The following is a 21,734-nucleotide window of genomic DNA, read 5'->3' on the forward strand; positions in this document are numbered from 1 at the left end:
AGTGCGCAGTCCAAACAGTTGTCCTGAAGTGGAAAAGGTCTGGATGTTAAACAACAGGGCTGTGATTGGGAATTGATTTGTTCATTTGCCAACTGTTTGAGTGAAAGTGAGTCGGTGGTGCCTAGCCAGCTATCTGCCATCTACAATAACCTATTTCCCTCTCTCTCTTTCTCCATGTTCCTATCTTTCTCTATCGCTCTCTTTCTCAATTCCCTCCCACAGCACCTGCAGCATCACGAAAACGCTGTGGAGGGTGATGCCTGCTACTACCATTGTGTGCTGTGTAACTACTCAACCAAGGCCAAGCTCAACCTGATCCAGCATGTGCGCTCCATGAAGCACCAGCGCAGTGAGAGCCTCAGGAAGCTGCAGCGCTTGCAGAAGGGCCTGCCGGAGGAGGAGGAGGACCTCAGCTCCATCTTCACCATACGCAAATGCTCTTCTTCAGATACAGGTCAGAACCTGGCCCTGTTGCCCTTTTCCTTGTATCTCTTTATGTGTGTCTTTCTTTGTGTTACTCTCTTGATCTCTGTACTTATGCTGCGTTGTCTTTTGTATACACAACAACCCAATACAACAATATCAATATCCACTTCACTGACACACTTCATGTGGCTGAGTTGTGCATTCACAATTTGTCAATCTCTATTTGTTTAAGATTGTATTGCACGGCAAAGTAGATAGACAGGAAAAGGGAAGAAAGGGGGAAAGAAATGCAGCCCCTGGGCCTGACTGCCGAACATGGTCACCTGCAATACGAAATGACCTATTAGGCCGCACATTTAGTCAAATATCTTCATTTGACATTTACTTCCCCATAGAAGTGTGGTGTTTCTTTTTAAGTGATACAGCTTTCATTGAAATACAGAAGTATTAAACTCAAATGTACATTCTATATAGGAGGACATTCATTACACCACAAAGTTTGACTTTTAAATTATGATTTCATTTAAAGACAGCATTTTAAACATATAACATTGCAATATTTCAAATACATTTTTCATATTGAATATAATTTAAGGTCAATATCATTAACACCAAATATTCCTGCCTCCAGCAGTAAAGGCAGAGATCCTTGTTAATGGGAGTTGTCCTTTTCAGCCATAAAAAGACATATTGAGACAGAGCACTAAGCCAGAAAAGGAGGAGCCGAACAACAGCAGCAGCTGCAACAACAACAAGAACACTACCAAACAGACGCAGCTACAACAACAGTAGCTCGACTGAAACAAAGTGCCTTGACTGCTCATTTATTACAGAATGATTAGGAAGAGTGAGTTGTGGTCAATTAACACTCTTTCTTAGCAGAGATTTGGTTTTCCAATCACTTTAACTCCAGTGCCCTGACAAAGGGGCTCTATTGTGTGTCATTCCAAGAGGGAACCATTACTTCCCTCGCACACATACTCGCTGTCTGTGTTGTGCAGGGTGGGGGGGGGGAAGGCCAGCCTGTGAAGATGCTTTGTTCCAAGGAGGCAGGGATAATGAAGCCAGCGGCCGGGAAATTGCGCAAAAGGCAGTCACAGATCTGAAGCAAATCATTAGAGAACATATTTAGCTGAGCAATTACGGACAATTAAGCTTTCTGCTCGCTGCACTCCAAATATGTTAATGACTACAGTACAGTGGACAGGCGAACATGCAAAGGCAAGAGGAAGGCCATTTAGGTTAAAAGGGTTGGGGGTTGGGAATTATTTTCTTGTGTTCAGACAGCAGGAGTTGTTGTGCTTTTTACAAATAAATGTGTTTTATTCATATTTTAGCCAATGTTGGCTTTATCAATCTTTTTTATCTTCAAACATTTGATGAGTTAGATGCCCATGTTTGTGCCATGGTAAGAGATCCAAACTTTGGTTTAGTAATGGGCCCCTGCAGTGGGGCAGTTTAATTACACACACACACGGAAAGACAGCAGTTACTCCCTGCGGAGTTTCAACAAATTTCAATAATCCTCACTTACTTGAGCAGTCGACTAGTATCTCACAACATGTAAAAGGATAACCTCCATTTTTTCTTTTCAAAATGAAATGAAGTATGTAAAGGAAAAGCATCTTGATCGAATTACCTTAATAATGATCATAGCTTTTTGTCTGTAGTCATTATTCTAAAATTGCTGACTAAACACCTCTCAGTTCTACCATTTCACACCCCAGATGCCTTGTTCCTAGAGCCTCAGCTGCTCTGGTCCACCTCACACCCCCACCCCTCCACTATAGGGCTGAACCATTCCCTCCCAGTGTAATGTTTAATTTCCTCTTCGCTAGCTCTTCCATGGCACAGGGCTCTTTTTTTGTGGTTGAGGCATAGTTGCTAAAGTGGTGGAACGTTCCCCCGCTTGTTAAAACAAAGTTGCCCCTGGATTTCTGGGTCACCTAGACAGTAATTCCCTCGCCTGCTGCTGTTCTGTGATCCTGCAAGTGGTTCTCTGCTGGTGTTGGGTGCTGTGCTTTAGTCTGCCTGAGATTTTTTTCTCTGCAAAACATAGATAGAGCCTTCCTTTTACCCAAAACACACACAACTATTATCAAACACGTGACAACATTTTACATAGAGGTGGTATAAAATGGGGGCACGACATAATTCTGCAAACATTTCCCCAGAATCCCTCCATTTTAAACATTTCTGTCTTTCTGTCTGCTGATACCTTTTTATGATAGCAATGGAATGAAATTAGCCTAGCTCATGCATCATCTGCTGCGTTTTACGCTTTACAATGTTGAATATTAATGCCCCTTATGAGGTACACAACACTGTAGGGATTCGGTGCCACATATCTTTTCTCGGCTGGATGTCCAAGGAGAGCAAAGGCAGCAGAAATTCTTACCAATTAGACTAACACAGGAATAAAAGGCTAGCATTGTTTTAATTCTTGCTCATACTGAAAATGTGCTGCTTAGGCATGTTGCTCTCTGGCCCCACCTCCATTTGTCTTCTTTAACCCTTTAGTTGTGGGAAACAAACGGGGCAGAGAGGGACCACAGCCCTGCACAGCTGCCCCGTGCGTGCAAAGATCACTGAATAAAGCTCAGCACTCACTTGATCCACCAGTTTTAGCACACTGCCTTTAAGGATAGCACCTCATTACCATGTAGCTTTTGACATAGAAAAAATAGAAAAGAATGGCATGCATGTGACACAGAAGGTGAGAGGGAAATGTTAAAACTCCCATGAAACATTCACTTGTGAGGACAGCTGGTTTGACAGCATGAAGACACAATATATTTTAGGTTTAGTGGTAACAGAGAACGGGTAAAACCTAGTGTCATGTTGATGTCAAGTGTAGCGGTTAATGGTGACTGCTGACAACTTAAAGCAATGGGTTTTTGTAAGAGAGAGACTGATATATGGAGAATAAGAGATAAAGTAAGCCAAAAAAGTGGGGAAACAAGTTTTAGGAGCGTGCGTGTGAGCGCCAGTATGACACTTGAGCATATGATGACCCTATTCCGTTTGAATGATGTTCACCAGGGCTTACTCAATGACACATTGAGGTTTCTCATTTCTTAACATTTAATCGACTAAAGTTATTTTTTTGAGCGTAGAACAGAATGAGATCATGCCTTTTAAAAAGGGCAAAATTAAATTGCGCTGAAGGGTGTATGCCCTTCTGCGAGAAATGTTTGCTTTGTTGTGTGAGATAGAGGGAGAGTGAGAGAGAAATGCAGGCGAGAACATTTTGTAAGAGTAAAATATTGGTATTTTTCAGTGGTGGTGTACGTGTGTGCGTTTATCTGTATGTGTATAGAGGAAGCAGAGATGGAGAACAAACGTGGCTGACAGTGTGGATTAGCTCCTGCTGTAAATCTGCCTCAGTCACAGATGGCAGGCCCTTGATCGCTGGGCTGTGACGGCTTGGCTCTCATCGCAGGAGGAAATCCCTGTCTGTGAGTCTAGGAGGCTGGGAAGGAGAAGGCTGGGGCCGGGGCCGCCTGGGCAGCAACCAGTCATTGTCTCCCGTTTGTGTAGACATACAGGCCCGGGTATTCAAGGGCGAAGACTGGTTTGGGGGGGGAGGGGGGGGGGTCATCTTACTTTGACTTTGCGATTGTTTCATTCGCCACACTGTGAAAGCTTGTAAGTGGAACTTAAGCCCCCAGTTTAGATCAGCGTTACTTTTAATGACCAGTTTGAGAAACTGGGCAGAGGAGCTGTGTGCATTATTAAATGGAAATGAGACGAAAGGATGCATACAAATGACTGCATAATAGCGGTATCCAAAATGAGATCCATTGCTTGTTTCGCTAAAAGGGGTGCGCTTTCAGGGTCACACACCTAATAGTAAGGCCTGTCCCGACAACAGAGGCATTTTTTTCCCCTCCCCACATACCTCCCTCTCCCCCTCTGCCTCATGCATAATTCTTGAGAGGCTCTGAAAAAGCTGAAAATGGGCTGGAACATGGAAAAGTGCACTAATAAAGCAAATGGAGAAAAGTCACTCATATTGTAGGATTTGCACTTCAGCTCACATTTAGATTCAATGACGGCAGAAAGCATGTGCTGACATCCAGTCTTTCATAAAATACTGTTACAGATATTTAATATGCATTATATTGAACCATGCCTTCATCCTATGGTCTTATCCTTTTGTTTCTACCTGCTTTCTTGCAACATTAACAGGGCTTTACTCTCCTCTGCTTTCATACTTTAGCATACCCTACTATCTGCATGTCCAGTGGCTAGGGTAAAGCAGCTAAAGACAGGTAAAATCAGAGGAGAGCCAGGCCACGCTCTTATGGCATGCAAGGGCCATAGTCTGAGATTATTCTCCCCACGGGCAAGAGCAAAACAGACGGTAGCCATTTCTGGAATGTCCTCCTTTATTCATGCTTGTTAAAATGCAAAGTAAACCTTTCCAGAAACAGGATATTGTAGCCCCTAACCACCAGACCCTTTCTACATGCCACATTATGGCCAATCTGAAAGTAAGTTGTATAGACAGACACTGCTGCAATGCGCTTTTAATAAAGGCTGTTATTGCCCTGGTGATGAAGAGTGGATATGAGGATGAGGACCGTGCAGGCCTGGATGAGTAGGGCCCTAGAGGGCCCAAAGCTCAGTCAGGCCTCTGTCAGCCGCCTGCCATCTAATCCCTGTCCGAAGGGCATCGAAGCAGCATAGGAAATTGTTTGCTGTCCACAGAACGTGCCAGGAAATTCATAAATACATTACTTTTCATTTTGAAAATATTACAAAAGACTAGACGTTTATTAAAAAGCCAAAATGATGGCTTTATAGATTTTCCAGTTGTGTATCAGCATTTATATGACTGCTCTAACCAACAGAAGCAACTCTTTTCTATCCCTTTGCCCTCTGCTTAGATTGGTCTGAATTCCTCTGCTGGCTCATCCTGTAATAGCAAGTCGACCAGAAAACCACCATGCTATTCTGGGATGGCCTGTGAATAAAAATGTCTTCTGTCCAAATTATTTCTACCCCTCCTGACTGAACCTTGTTCTGTAAATACTGGCTTGCTGTAAAGCTGGTATGGTCTGGGTCCTTGTGCCAGCCAGTTTAATAGATCTGGCTTAGAGGAAAACAAGGGCAGCATAAATGTCAAAGAGGAGTGCTTGTATACGGGAAGAAAGAGACAGTAAGAGTAGTGATGAATTCAATGAGACAAGTTGAGTTGTGCTAAAACAACAATAGCAATAGCATCCAGTAATAGGGCCATGAACCTTTCCCAATGCATTATTTTGGGATTTTAACTCTTGCTGAGTTCACCTTGTGTGCGCCCTGTATGTTTTATGCTCCGTGTCTGATTTCACTGTCAGTTATGCCATGTGGGTGTAAATATGCGCCAAATTTTATTTTGCAAACTCGCATACCCATAAATGAGCACACACTTAGGTGTCCACTTTGAGAATCGGGCCATGTGTGGGTGCGAGAGGCTCTCCCTGTCATCAAGCCCATTTTCAGAGAAGACTGGCAGCACATTATAATATTGGTTTCCTCCTCTCTTGTCATTACCAGACACTCTCCTTGAAAGCTGATCCAAAAGATAGACAGTCCATCAGGAGACAGTCATCTCATTTGTACTTACTAAACGTGTTAATGAGTTCTATTTTCAGGCCTAGAGGCTTTGCTGCTGGATATTGGAGCAGAGGTGGCGATCGGTGGTGTGAGGTGCTGGATCGCAGGATCAGGGGGAGCTCGGAGGGAAGGGAGGGAGGTAATGCAGTAGCCCTGCTGCCCCTCATGTCACTCACATGGAGTGACCACAGCCTCCGCAGGGGCTGTCAGTCATGGCAGAGGGCGGGAAGTCTGTGGTTACAGACAGACGCAGCCACTGGAGGAGAGAATAGATTAGGTGACAAAGACATAATGGTTTTGATGGGTTTAATTATAGCAGCAGTCATGTCACTGCCATACAGGTACATGAGATGAAGGAGAAACAAGTCAATTTGAGATGAAGGAACATAGCATAGATTTTGCTCTTTAATGACTGATTTATATGGGGTGTGTTTGATTGAACATCAAAGTAATGTGTAGTTTGGTTATACAGTATATTCAATTGTGAGGTATGTGAGAAATGCACGAGTTGCTCCCTTATTTTTGAAGAGAATATGATGTACGGTTTTGTCAAAAAGTATTTGGACTCTCTACCAGTATAACAAACATGACTCCCCCTACTCTTTTAATTTACTTAAACCCACACAGAGCCAGCTGTGTATGTCCCTCATTATCAAGCCCACTTTGTTTGATTGTCTTTGTCAAAGAATGCCTTCCCTGCAAATGTTCTACAAAATACTTGTTAGGAATATTGCTTGTGTTTGGTTGCAATACAATGCAGATACAGTTTCTCTTGTCTGGCTTTTTTTTTACTGATAATACAGTAAGGTTTTTTTTTCATTTGATTTCTCAATGCTCTTTACTTCAACTCTTGCCTAAGGCGCACACTGTCATCTTACATCCAGCATGTTCTTAGTTAGGATATTGATTGTAGTGCAAGTGTATGCCAGGTAGTCTAGAAAATAGAACCAATAAACACTTTTATTGTTCCGTTTGTTACTATGTTTTGGTATCGGGTGAACAGTGCTGCTTGCTGTCAGAATTAGGCAGCTCAATTTGACCATAGGCGGCATCAGAGAAGAAGCAGGGGTAAAGTTTGGCAACTATTGAGTTAAGGCTGTGAAAGTTTTATTTAGCCATTTTTAATAAGGCTGTTTGTGTCCCCTAGAGAGAGCTGGTGGATCAAAGAGCATGATCTGTGCTATGGATGAGTTCACCCATGGTCCATCAGATGATAGGCCTTACTGACAACAAAACAAAACCAGAGACTAAAGGATGCCCTATCCAGCAGCATCCAGCCCTTACATTGGGAAGGCTCCATTAGAATATGGGCAGGTGAAACAGAGAATGGCTGAAAGCACAGATGTTGTGATTCATTATCCACTCACTGATAGAGAGGCAGGAGTAGTGAACAGTGTGTGCCTAAGTACACGTGTGTATGTTGCTCGATTCGCAAATGCATGCTATGTTAGTTTAATTTGAAGAAAACATCTTTACAGACAAAAAACATTACAGACACACATGAAAAACACACAAGTCCATGTTTAGAGTGCATTAGCAGTGCATCAAACACATCAACTAAAAGCAGCCAGGCAGATGGCAGCAATGAGAGAAGTGCAGAAATAATTCAATAGTGAACCTTTTTAACCTTTACCTGTGGGCGTGAGCACCAGTCATTGATTCATGCTGTGCTTGACAGCACACTACACACCACCTGAGGAGGGTGAGAGGAGGGTGGATGAAGAGAAATGGATGAGTTTGGTTGAAAACACAAAAGGATAATATGAGTGGGAGGGAGGCTCTGCAGTATGTTGGTGATGTTAGTGTGTGACATTACAGGGAACTTTCCATGGATGGATATTGGGAATTATTCTGGATTTGTTCCCCTTGCTCCCATGTAGCTGTGTATCAGCAGACGGACAGACATTCTCACACCACATTGAGTGTGATACCACTAGTGTAGTCTACAGTGGGCTGCCATTGATTACAAAACACCTTCTGCCTGGGGCCCGTGTCTGACTACTTCTCGAGAATTAACCCATAAACCTGACGCACAGTAAGGCAGTGCTTATCTCAGAATAAGTGTTGTGAAGAACACTGTGGTTGATGAGCTGAGCACATACAGTACAGAGTATCTTGTGTGGTGGCTACTCACTGAGCAGTGATCCTGCAGGCACTATCTGTTAAAAAAAAAAGGGAGTCTAGAGGGAAGATATACCCTCAGCCCGAATAAGGCAGATGTGATAGCCTATCCAGTGACACTCTGAGACAAAATAGTATTTGTTTTGTGACAATCTCGGACCTATTGACTCAGATTTATGAGGTCCTTCCTGGTCCAACTAACAGCCTATTTCTCACAGTCTCTCTTTGTCTGTCTGGAAATGCCGCTCATTTGCTGCAGTTTTATAAGTTGGCTGTGGATTTGTTCTTCCCACTGTCCATTTGGAGCAAAAGAGCTTGGATCAGCATAATGATGGATGATATTTACGTCAGGGAAACTGAATTAGGAGCCAGGCATTGACACTGTAAATGTTCACTGAAGAGATAAACTTCCACCAGGACAGTAAAGAGGGAAAAAGGGTTTTAGTGCAACAATATGAATTCAACCAATTTCCAAAAACACATTTTTTCGCTAGCAGTATCTTAGGTCTTGACCCCTAATCAAAGCCTTTCATGATTATTTTATGTATTGTACTAGCAAAACTGTTTAATTACTAACTCCCTGATGCTGCTGTGTTTGCAAAGACATGCATCCTCTGACACAGACATCGATGAAAAAGGAAAAAAGATTCACATTTGTAGACGGACCCCGCAGTGCTTAGTTTATACCAAATACAAAGTACAGAAAAAATTGTTATTGGGAGAAGGGTGTTTATGCCTTTTTTACATTGTAAATGTCTTTTTTTACAAACCAAACCAATTTACAAAGTACAGTAGGCAAACAAGTTAGAAACAGCAGAAAAGCCCACCCTGAACAATTTGAAGCATTAAGAAGAATAATCCACTGTTTAGAAAGCAAGCAAAGGTCAATTTTCATGCTACTTGCTCAGTAAGCATACAGGAGAGCATATCGAGTCAATTCAGCTGCACTACACAGTCAAGGGGGAGGACATGCAATTTCTGTTCTTTTTTGCGTTAGTCAGCTATGTTGAACTAAGAGCCGCTATAAAAATATTTTCCAGGTTTCAGTCATGAGACATATGGTTTTGTTCTATGTAGTTGTATTATTGAAATGATATATGTGCCCTTGAATAGCCATTTTGAAAGACGCTCAATGCTCAGTTGTAAGATATTAGATGATGAGACAAATCAACAGCCATATTAAAAGAAGTCAATAATATAGATATTCATTGTGCTGTAGTCAACTATTTATTGTTTATTTAAAGTACTCTGGCACATGATCTTCAGCTCATTTGTGTTTGACCACATGTATGTCTCTGCTCTTTCTTTTACCAAAAGCACATTTTGAAACTGTCACAAATGTTGGTTGCATGGTGACACAACAAGAAATGAAAAGTATTTTCCTGTGGAAAATTTTCTGAATAAATACAATATTAATACAAAAAAGTGATTAACTGTTGTGGTGCCTGGTAGCTAGTGGTTCTCTGGAAATGAGTTTCTCTCAGGTATATGTTAAATATTTCAAGGACTTGGGAAAACTGCGATGGGGCACATATTTGCTATGTAGAATGGAGAACACAGTGGATGTGTTTGAATCCATGTCACAAGTCGTTGTCAGTCCAACAGACAAGCCAGCGCTCAGGGGCTTACTCGATTTAAGCTGGCATAGGGGCCAGTATGGCAGCCAGAACCAGGAAAATGGGGCTGTGTTTTTGTCATGTTAAACCGGGCAAAAGAATCTAATTGGGTGGGGGAAAGCGAATGGCATTACCTTCTTTGTTTAAGGGCCCTCTGCAGTCACTTTACAGGACCCATTGTGCATTGACCACAATAGCACTAGTTTGTTCTCTTGTTCTGGACTCTTCTTTTCTCTGGCTCTCTGCAGTCAGCTCCTGTCCGTTCCACTCTGTCTCCACGCTTCACTTCCACGCTCCACCAGTGCTCTGGAGGGGACTCAGAAACATGCCCCCCATCATGATTTACCAAACCTCGCTCTCCCCCTATCCTGTATTATCCCATCACCATCATCATCTTCAATACTTCCTGTCATGCTTACTTGTTCACACTGTTAAAAAGGTACAGATAGAGAACGAAAGGTACCTTGTCTGTAGTTCACTTTTGTCTCAAGAAGAGATTCTTTATGTAATCCTTTATAAAGAATACAATCATTAAATTACATATTATCGTAATTGAATGTTCCATGAGTTCACAGACAGTGCCATGAGGTTTGCAAATGTGCAAAGAATGATTTATAATCATAAAAATAAACCCTATTTTTAGCGACGTAACATAATAATAAACCATTTTTTATAAATCTGTTTTCCTTGATGTGTGTCACTATCAGCAATACAAAACCTCTGCAAATGACTGACTCTTATTATTGAATAGACCTTGACAGCAGTGCAAACGTAATAATGACTTTCAATCGGCAACCACTCGTGTATAGCACAGTATTTATCATTTGTCAAAATTATTTTATTTAAAGATAGGGGCCATATTTAATGAGAGAAGCACTTTTCATGGTGGCTTTTTAGAGCAAGCTTGCTACCCGAATTAGGACATCACAAGAAGCAAAAATAGATTTTTAACTCCTATTTAATATGTTTTATTGTACGAGTCTTGAAGAATATGTTATTATAAACAGCAGGTAAATAAATGAGGCATCTGTATCAGGACCTAGCTTACAGTCCTTCAGTACCTCCAGCTAATCCATCTGCAAATTGTACAACAAAGTTCCTTAGCATATTTAGTGCACTGTTAATGGCCCTCGTCGTCTTGTGGAGGTGTAATCAAGTGTGATAAAAACCGGGCCCAAGTTACAAACCTAGGAGCAATCTCGTGTGCATTAAAGTGTCCTTTTTTTGTTACAAAGGTCATTCATAACTTGGTTGCGTTGATGTACAGTGAGAGATATTGATTGATTAATGCATTAAGTGCTCACAATCCATTAGGTTCTGTGAAAGGGACTGGAGGGAAGACTTGCTCTTTCTCTCACTATGTATTTTCACCTCTCCCTGTTGTTTAAAGGGCATCATTTTTAGCTGGCAAAGTTTAAGGGACAAAAGCCTGAATATCTGCCAAGTAAGGCATTCAAAAGAACATTGCTTCTCATAAGTGTCAGTTCAATTACTCTGAAAAGCTTGACAAGGAACTGCTCTTACATTAGCCTGCTGCTCATCCTGACCCAAAAAAAAGACGTTTTTCATAGTCACCTACTGTACAACAAGCACACTTCAGCATCAGTATGAAAACATATTTGCTGTCTTTTTCGTAATAAAAAGAATGTTATTTTGAACATACAGTGTCTCTGGCAAAAGTATGCTATTTGACCCTTCTCATTGCAATCATACTGACTACTGTTCATTTGAGGAGCATCAATAGACCATTAGTCAAATTCAGTGGTGACCAGGACTATTGTTTTCAACCCTGCAACTGTTTTGAGCTGTTTTTGTTGACAGAGTAGAAACAGATGTGCTTTTTCCAGATTTGGTTTACCATCTCAGTATGGTATCCAGAACCAATTGGAACAAGGGCCACAGGGTTACTGCCTTACTACTTAGTGATAAGAAATAGGAGACCTTTATCGCCTGGGCCCTATGCAGGGAAGCCTGTGAAAGGGGCCTGAGAGTCAGTCATTACCTTAGAAACATGGGCTGCATTAGAGATTCATAACAGTGTGCCATCTCTGCACCTTTCATCTCCACCAGGGCAAGCTCCATTAGGATCTTTTATCTTTGTGCTGATGGCTGCTCTTGATAATGGGGCTGCCGAGAAATCCCAAAAAGTAAAGACTCACCTCTGACACTATTGGACCTCTCTCTCTTCAAGAAGAGTTGTACATCAGAGTTCAGTTGAAGATATATTCACATTATATGCAGTGTTCAAACCAGATTTGTTTATACATTTTCCAAAAGAAGTTGATATCCATTACGGCAGTTCAGTCAATGGTTTGACCACATTAAAGCTATTGCTGTCCTTCTCATGTCCCATCACCTTTGACAATGCAGCCTGATCATGTAGTTGACAAGGCAGCCAAACACAAGGAAAATTAATTTAATTCCTGTATTTTGCATTTACTTTCTTATGCATGCTATCAATCAGTGTGTCTCTGCAACACACTGGTAAAAATGTGTAAGTAGTAAAATGTTGGCATTCTTCCTGCTGATATCCCCATGAAAATGCATTAATGATATCCCATGCAAAACCTTGTTGAAAACGTTGCTTTTGGGCAGAAAAACACAGCTGCATAATGGTATAGTAATTCATGCAAACCAATGTTTTTCAAATGTTACAGTAATTATGAAAAGTATTCGTACTTTTCCTCTACATAGCCGCAGCAGAGCAAATCTCATTTCCAAGGCAAAGCGGAAAAGGAACACACTGAATAATCATTGTGTTTAAGCTCTGGTCATAATCCCAGGTTTTATGATGGCTTTCTAATGATTTTCTAATGATGTTAAATATTGGTAGAGAGTACAGCAATAATTTGAATGCAGTGTTCATTTTTTCAATGCTCTATCAGCACACCCTATTGCAACTACAATGAATATTGCACTGGGAATGAGATTTAAGAGCCATCCCTTTTGGTGTTTTATTTTGCCGTCTCCCCATCTGCCATAAATCCTCATTGCTGTGCTCTTGAAGCCTCCGCCCTGCCTGCCTTCCCCAGGTGGGAATACAATTAGGTGCAGGGGCCATTTCATTCAGTGCCACTGTCTGTCCACCGCAGTCATTCGTAAAAAAAAACCGCTGGAGCTGTCCCAGTGGAGAAAACACTGGACTCCTGGGAAATATAAAAAACAAAAAAAGACGACTGAGAGACACAGGGAGGAAAATAGTGGAGAGATGAGCACAAAGACAGGAAAAATCTCCAGAATTGCTGTCAGAGGAGATATAAGCTTGGCCTCTGATGAGTGACAATTTTGAGCAAAATATGTATTTGAGACAAAGGCTTTGTCTCCTTCCTGTGCCTTTTCAATGAATTACACCTCTCCACCCCCTACCCCCAGCTTTTTAATTAAATGGCTGCAGCTCCATCTCTCTATCCGTAGCTCCCCATTACAGAGGCTAGATAAGGGATTGCTATCTGTAGCATGTTAAGAAAGGCTGCTGGGCAGCCAAGCCTCATGAAATTTGTCACAAGATCTCATTTTCCTCATTGCCAGACGTGATGCTTATAATTGATGTGGAGGCAGCAGTAATTTATTGGCTGTCTGCAATTATCATCCTCTTCTAGCAGGGGGATGTGACTGCAATTTATAAGTGTGTGTGTGTGTGTGTGTGTGTGTGTGTGTGTGTGTGTGTGTGTGTGTGTGTGTGTGTGTGTGTGTGTGTGTGTGTGTGTGTGTGTGTGTGTGTGTGTGTGTGTGTGTGTGTGTGTGTGTGTGTGTGTGTGTGTGTGTGTTGATGGTGTTTCTGGGGTTGGGGTGTGACACTATATTGTATATATAAACACAAAAACATGTTTCTCCTTATCGCATGGCAAGCGTGCATGTGTGTGTGTTTGCCACTTAATGCAAATTAATGACAGGCTCCATATCATAAACAATATGGGGCCTGTAATGCACCCCGTTCAGCTGAGGTGTCGAGCTTGTCAGTGCGCCAGCTGGACTTTCACACACAGCCGGGGGGTGGAAGGGCATCCAGAAGCCTGGGAGGTGGGGGGGTCAGGGAGGGCGGGCCAGAGGGGGCTGGTGGTGAAACCCTTTGTCCGCAGCTCCTCCTTATGTCTTTAGGGTTTGTTTTCACATAATAAAACAATGACAATAGGGGTAAGTTGTTTATTATCTGGCTCTCCGAATAGTGAGACTGTCAGACTTAATAGTGTCATCTATTTGTGTATTTTCACTTTTTTACTGGCATATTTATTCAAAGAAAAATGCTCATTTATCGAGGAGTCATTTGCTATTATGATACTGCTGACAAAGTGAACAGACATAATGGTGGCTTATAGAAATCTTACTGTGTGATATTCACCTACAGTGAAATGATGTTTTTACACTTCGTTGTATAGAGTATACTGTATGGAGTTACCATCATAACATCAACACATCTTAAAAATGAATGTGTGCTATGTAATATATGGGTACATTGAAGTGATCAGGCTAGGGACAGTGTGCCACAGCCGTAGTTATCCACTATGCCGGGACTGTCTTTGGTCTGGGTCTGTTTGCTTTTATGCACTGTCCCTTTTTTTTTGTAGAATGACACCAAATAATAATTTTCAAAGTCTCTAAAAACACACAAAACTCATTAAATAGACATTTACAACTGTGAAACAATGATAATTCTGATCTGTGTTTCTACTACACAACCATTTGAGCTCATTCACACACAGACACCCACACAAAAAGAATACTAATGTAATTGAGGAAACAACTATCATGTTTTGTACCACGTTCTTGCAGTGTTTTGCATTCTTACATTTGCTGCCCTGTCGACGAATAGCAGGGTTTATTGGAGCAGAGATTTCCCTGTTACACAGCGGTAAACTCCATGGTCAGAGTGGATTGCTGTCATGCCATGGTGAGGCAGAGAATGAGGAAGATGAGCACTGTCACCAGCCGCCACTCTGAGCATGCTCCCTTTGTCTGGGGAAATGGAACCTGTTTGTTTTGTCTACCTGCACGCCTGTTGTGTGCAGTTGCCAAATTAGACTTTCAAATCAAGAAGCCAGTGGGAGACCAAGACTCTAGTTTTCTCCTTCCCTTTAATAATCATCCCTGTTTACTCTTCAGGGAGTCATCTTTATATATTTTTTTATTCTTAAATGCACCCTCTAAGCAGGGAGAGTGTCTTTAATAAAGCAAGCAGGCAGCGCACCATTCCAACATGTGAATTGCACTGGAGAGAATTGAAAGATGGAAGCAATAGAGGAACACCAGAGGAGGGGGGTCGGGGGGCTGCTGCCGCTGCACCCTTCATGCTATTATCTTTATGGCATAGCAAAACATGCTTCAGGCAATCAGCATGAAATTGTTAATTGCTCAGCCCACTTGTGTGTTGCTCAGGGGACAGGGGCCTCCAGGAGGTCCCGCATTGAGTGAGTAAGGGTTGTCCGACTAACTGCCTGCATGTCTGGTCTCTCGCACGACACATAACGCTATCCAACAAACATGTGGTCTCCTCTCACTCTGTGACCTTCACAAAATTGCAGAGGCAATCACCAGAGGCATGTTCCAGATAGTGTTTTTAAGAATTAATTGTAGCAACAATAGAATATCTGCTTGTTCAACAATTTTTGTTTAATAGAGTTGGCATTAATGTAGCTTAGTTTAGGAGGTCACAAAGGTGTTTGATTTAACGTTAAGTAGAAATGTGAACGAAGGGTTCTGTATTTGCAGGTTTTTCAGATCGACTTAAGAGTCATGAGGCCACCCTTTTTTCTTGGTGACATATTCATAAAGGGCAATATTCGCTCCAACATGAATCCAAAAATCAGACGAACACAACTCCCACCACATAGTTTCACATAGTTCTCTCACCTTCTGGAAGTGGCTCCACGTGGCTCAGGAGGATATGTAAGACTTCGGTTCTTTTCAAAAAGAACACCGACCCTCCCGTGACATGCTCCATGTGAACATAATGCCCCTCCTTCTTGGCTATCAGTTTTGTTCCTGTTGGAAAAAGAGTGAAAAAGAGCAAGGTTACACAGGGCATCATATTAATGGGGCCTGTCATGCGCGTTGATCGTCTTATGCGTGGAGGAGGATGAGCGCTCAAAAGGTGTTGTCTTCAAATAGGATTTCTGCAAGTGAGACATCCTCGTTGGGTGATATCCCCCTCAGAGCAGCCACTTTCTTATAGAGTGATCTGTTATTAAGCAAATGAAGTACTGCGGGCCCAACGGTAAATCCCTCCACTTTGTCATGGTGTGCTCTCAGTTATCACACCCTGTTCCCTCATTCATTCCTGATGTTCTACTCATTTCACCATGTTATTCCAGGGCACACCAGCCTTGTATTCAAAGTCAGTCGCCCCTTTCGGAAGATGCTTAGCAAGGAAGACTCCAAGTTTTAATCAATGAGTCCCGAACAGGTACAATGATCTTGTATAAAAAAGGCAGTTTAAAACTAGGAAGTCTTTTTTTCTAATAGCTATTGCTTGTATGTTTCATCCCTTGTGTCCCTGTAATCACTTGTTCTACTCTAACTGGTGGCCAATCAGAGACATGTTTTGCCCTGACACCCTAACATCAGCGTAATCAGTCTACTGTGCAACGATCTCAGTTTAAGGAACAATTAGGAGATCTCTTAATGAACTTTGGTTTGACTTGGGACTTTTGTCCTGGCCACCCAGATACATGAGAGAGGAGAAAGAAGGGGTGATTGGAAGGGGGAGGGGTAGACAGGGGAAATGGCAACTGCTAGACAGGAATTGATTGCATTAATTGATATGCCAATATGTAAGCTTGTTACATCCACCATTGCTTAGGATGATGGCTAACAGGTCCTGCTGATCAATGGAACCAATAAAGGCTTCATCCATTAATGAGCAATGTGGTAATTAATGTTATCCCTAAACCAATTACCTCAGGCAGTGCATCTACAGGAAAGTGCAGCAAATAGTCCAACCAGGTTATCTCTGTTATACTCTTAGTCATTTTCTCATGCTGCCTCTTTACTGCCTCAGAGTTAACATTGCTGTAAGATTGCGCTCTGCCAGTCTATTCACAGCCCATAAAGGAATACAAATATTGTGAAGTAATTGCACAGGTTATCAAACTAATTGAAAATCAATTTTGAAAATAGTTACATTTTAATATTGTATTTAAATGACACCTAGTTATTTGTTGTATCAGCCTTGATGTTACAGAACCAGAAAAAGTAATCAAAGCTCTTTTCTAATTTAATCTAATTTTTACTTTCATGCTGGTAGAGCTGAAACTTTATTGTTATTGTATGAATGCTGTTTATTTTTCGCAGTCCCCTAGATGTCTATGTCTTCTGGAGGTTTCAAAAGTCCCCATCTATTCAGGAAACAATACAATTTACTGATGATTACAGAGGATTGTCATATAACAAACCTGTTTTTTTGGCCAATAATTCAGAACCTTGTAATTATTACAAATAATAATAATAATTATACGTGTTGCATGCGGTCTATCTTGTGGTGAATAATGTGTCTATAGTGCATGTCAATAGCCATAGAAGCCTGATTGTCTTGACAGTTGTAACAAAGAGTCAACCAGAGAGACAGAGCCAAATAAGAAACCACAGCTCCCTGTGATAGACACACTGTCTGTACATAAATAATAGCAGGCTTATTAATCAATACTATTGTTTCTATGGCTTAAAGTAAGAATTGTCTTACCTGGAATCCATTACCTCATTCATTGCTCAACATTTCTATTCATCTCATCCTCATAGGTTGTAAGAAAAACAGAGTTTTTTGCATTTTAGTTTACGTTTATTGTGAAAGAACAAAGAGGAAAGTATTGCGTGAGTGTTGTTGAATTACTGTAAGTCTGACTATGGAAACAATGGAGTGTTAAGTAAAAGGCAGTCCTTCTGGTTGCTGGGCCCTACCCTCCATGCCTTCCTCTTCCCATTTACAGTAAATGCTTTTCACTCTTTGAGCATTACATGGCGGCTGCAGTTGGTTTCAATTAATAATGTAAGCTTGTCTGAAAAAGTGTTTGTTTAACCGTGTAAGGCATAAGCATCACTTTAATGTGCTAATTCTGTTGTGTATTTAAGTAGCTAACACTAAGTGTGTATTCGAATATATATTTATTTATTATTTTTTATGTATTTGGGGAGATCTTCTGTAACGTAAAACAGATAGTCTAATGGGAAAGTATTTTTTTTTACTTTAGGTATTCCTACCTAAACAGACTTGACAAAACAAGAAATAGAACTAAGTGTGAGATGATGACTTATTAGTTAGTACAGGCCCGTTAGCCCAAAATCCAGTTTGTGTAATGAGTGTTGCAGTAGTGCAGAAAGGCCCATCTGTCTCTCAGCCTATTATCCGAAGCCTTAATCGGGACTTACAGGAGGGCAGGCTAAATAAACAGTAAGTAAGTTGTCTTGGGTGGAGGAACGTCAATGCCTGCAACTTGCTCAAGCCTTTGCTCTGAATAGTTCTGTATTGACCCCTAAGGACCCCTGAGAATTCCTTAATTGAAAATTAATATTGAATCAATGCCGCGGGCCATTTGCATATTGATTATAAACATCCAGGAAGGCACCAAGTATGTCTTGGATCAATAGGGCCCTTCTGCAGCAGGCCGAGTGCACTACATCACATGGCAGCTGCCTGCTCCTGAGGTTAATGACTGCTGCTTGTTAAGGAGCTCTTGTCAGGTAGAATCCAGCCGCAGGGTCTTTCTGCCAAAACTGGCAGCAGGTGAACTGCGGAGGGTGGAAAAGCAGGTAAAGATCGAGAAGATGAAGGGGGAAATATGGGAGTTGGGAAAACCCTTATGTTTTAAGTATTATAGAGTCCAAGTTTCTCTCTGCATTAGGTGTGTTAGTGACTGGTAAGCACCATTGTTGCTCTGAATCAGCCCTTATTCCTTCTTTAAGTACTGTTATTTTGTGCCTTGGCACCCTAGCAATGAACCCTGACCACTCCGTAGCACAGACCATAAAATACAACTACCATGTGTGTTTGCACTGTAAATGTGTGTGTCTAAGAGAGGAAAAAGAAGAGAGGCTGATCAAAGATAACAGTAACCATTTCCAGCCCCTGAAGGGAAAGAAAACAATATTAGGTGGATCAAAAAGACCCTTTTTAATTCGAAATGAGACTTTCACAGCATTAAAAGACAAAGGAGACCCAGAATCCTCTACTTTAAAGCAGCGATTAAGATTCAACACATACATTCCTCTCCCAAACTCCTCATAATAGTTTCCACATGTTGAAGAGATGTAAGAGTAGAGGCAGGAGAGACGGGATGGCAGTGGACACAATGGAGTGAAAAGGTTAAAGAGCTCCATCAAACCACCTTCACTGGTAACCTGGGCATTGAATCCAACAGAAACCTGTCTGGCTGGTTTAGTTACAGTGTTGAGGCCTAGTTAAACTAATGGGGCTCTCTTAAACTGGATGATTCTATGAATCCACAGGAGACAGCAGACCTGGTGTGAAGCACATGTGAGAGCAGCTTATCCTCCAGTCTATGAAAGGCAAGGTCTTGAATTAATGTCGTGCAGACTGTGTCCATTCCCCCCCTCACCACCACCCCCCACCCCAATGCACACTCTGCACTGGGAGCTAGGGTCTGGGAGGGTAGAATGGAGTGCTGGGCCCAGAGAACCAGGCTGCATCTGATTGCTTCATTACAGGCCCTTTCATTGACTTGGTTGCACTGAACTGATGAACTGAGGCAGTGGACAAGAGCACATAATAGGAAGAAATGAATTCTTATCACAGCCTTTCTCAGGAGGCCACTGGTCCTGGCTGGAGCCAGCAGAAGCCATGGCTGAATGGAGAGGAGGGGGCTGTATCTGGGCCAATTCATGAGCAAGAAGCACGAACTACACTGAGGACATGATAGAGCTTTAGGATGTTGGATCAGTACACAGGGGAAGAACCGTGAATCCACAGAGAGCTCTATTGTTGTAGGCAGCTTGTTTAAATGATTAGTTTGGTGATTAGTGTTTGCTTTCTCCTGGTAACTGACACCCATGGCATAACATTTTTTTTTCAATTATTTATTCCATCGGTCCTCCAGAGGCAGACTCCTGCTAGTTAGAGTCCCTGCTTCTGGCACCATAGCAGCTCCCGAGAACCAACCACTGAGATGAATAATTAATTTCATACCTTACTGGGCTTTCACCCCTAACTCGCCAACCTCTGGCTAATGAGTGAGAAGAGTCTTCTGCAGCAAGGACAATAACGGCATCCATTATAAAAACAACAGCAACCGTAGACATGCATACAATAGAAATGCAAGATGTGGTATAGCACAGTGCCAATTTAGCAGCAAACCTGGTCTCCATAGGGCAGGGTGTTGTTAATCCCTGACCGTGCCTTAGAGAGCTACGAACCCCACAATTCTGACCAACCTGCTCATTTACATGTGCCTACATGCACAGTCAGCACTCAACCGATGAGAATGCAAGTAGAAAAAAAAAGATGTGATCCTTAGACCATTAACATAACCGTTTCCTGTAAAAGTTAAAGTTACCTTCAATTATGTGATGTTGTGTCATCATAATGTTTCAACAATGTGCATAAATTATAACTATATTAAGTGCAGTTTGCTGATCAGGTACGACACATACCTGCCAGTGCGCTCTCTCCCCTCTGCCTCCCTGCTGCCATCAAATCATCCCCCTCCCTCCTCCTGCTCATACCTGTTCACTTGGCACAAAATGGATGCTGCAAAGCTATTTAATTGGCCTCCGCTTCGGAATCCAAGGGCATTTGAAATGTTTCTAAAAATATCTCTACCCCTACAGAGCTGGTCTTGACAGTGTTTGGTAAGAATGTACTTTGTTGTTTTGCAGCTAGTGGACATCAGTCTTGGTGCTCCTCCTATGATCTTTTGTCGATTACTACTGGAGGGTCCTAGGTTTCCTTTTTGTTTTATTTTGCGGTAACCGTTAAGTGAACAGTATCAGGTGTAATAATCTTTTTGATTATTTAAGCCCATCTTTTAGCCACATCATCAGTTTAATTTTTTTCCGTGCCTATCTCTGCCTCTCCTGTGGCTGAGCCAAAGATAGCTAAGTAGCAGTGTTTGACTGTAATCACTCCAAAAGTCTCTTTCTCTGGAGAGCAGCACAGCGGGCAGCATGGTCCCACCTCTCTCTAAGCTTCCAGCCCACTTTTACCGTATTATAACATGTTTTGAAGAAACAGGCAAAACCAGGTTTGCTTAAATACCTGTAATGCAAATGCACATGTCGTCCATGTTTGGATGGAGGTTTCTTCGTATAATCAAAGTGTTGTTAGAAAGAGATACATCAGCTTTAAAGCAAGAAAAAAGCTGTCATGCAGGGTGCTCTGTTGAGTTTCATTTTGATGCATTTTTATATTTCAGGTAAAAATTGAAAGCTTAAAGCAATATGGCCTACTGATTAGGCTCAGATTAATACAGATGGGATGTACCACTGAGATAAGAAGGATAACTAGTTGAAATGATGGTTGAGTTGGTCCATTGCATCCCATCATCTGGCTCTGAGTCTATTTAGTAATTAAGGCTGTAAGGTGTGCGCATAATCAAATATATAAATAATTCTGCCAGAGGTATGTGATAAAAATTAATACATTACAAAAAGTGAATAAAGGATCAGCTAATTGCACGAGATGAGACTCTTTCATTAGCCTTTTGAGACAAATGTTCATTATATGCATCAAAAGCCATATTGCCAGATAGAAACCAGTTTTAAAATTATGCATATAAGAATAAAGTATTATGTTAGCAAAGCATAGGAGTCATTTGATATAGTGTATAGTTTAAACGTTCCTTCACTCCTAAGATAAAAAATAAAGCAAAGGAAAAAGAGGACAGCATTGATGCCTTATAACCCAGAGAAGGGTGCAGACCTCTGCTGGTAGTCTCTGTGTCTTTGAAGTTTTGTAGCAATTCAGTGTCAGTCTTTCGGGGGTAAAACAATATATGACTGCGTGTATAAATGTGTTGATTCCAG

General features: G+C 41.6%; 1 protein-coding gene across 3 annotated transcripts in view; it reads left to right on the top strand.

The window, feature by feature from the left end:
- zfhx3b (zinc finger homeobox 3b) overlaps nucleotides 1-21,734 on the top strand; it is a 133,347-nt gene that overhangs the window by 75,455 nt on the left and 36,158 nt on the right. For all 3 annotated transcript variants that reach the window (XM_063881164.1, XM_063881165.1, XM_063881166.1), the window contains exon 5: nucleotides 223-454. In XM_063881164.1, the coding sequence (XP_063737234.1) occupies nucleotides 223-454 (232 nt within the window). The remainder of the gene's footprint in view (nucleotides 1-222; nucleotides 455-21,734) is intronic.

This window comes from Eleginops maclovinus, chromosome 4, assembly GCF_036324505.1.
Source record: "Eleginops maclovinus isolate JMC-PN-2008 ecotype Puerto Natales chromosome 4, JC_Emac_rtc_rv5, whole genome shotgun sequence".
NCBI lineage: Eukaryota > Metazoa > Chordata > Actinopteri > Perciformes > Eleginopidae > Eleginops > Eleginops maclovinus.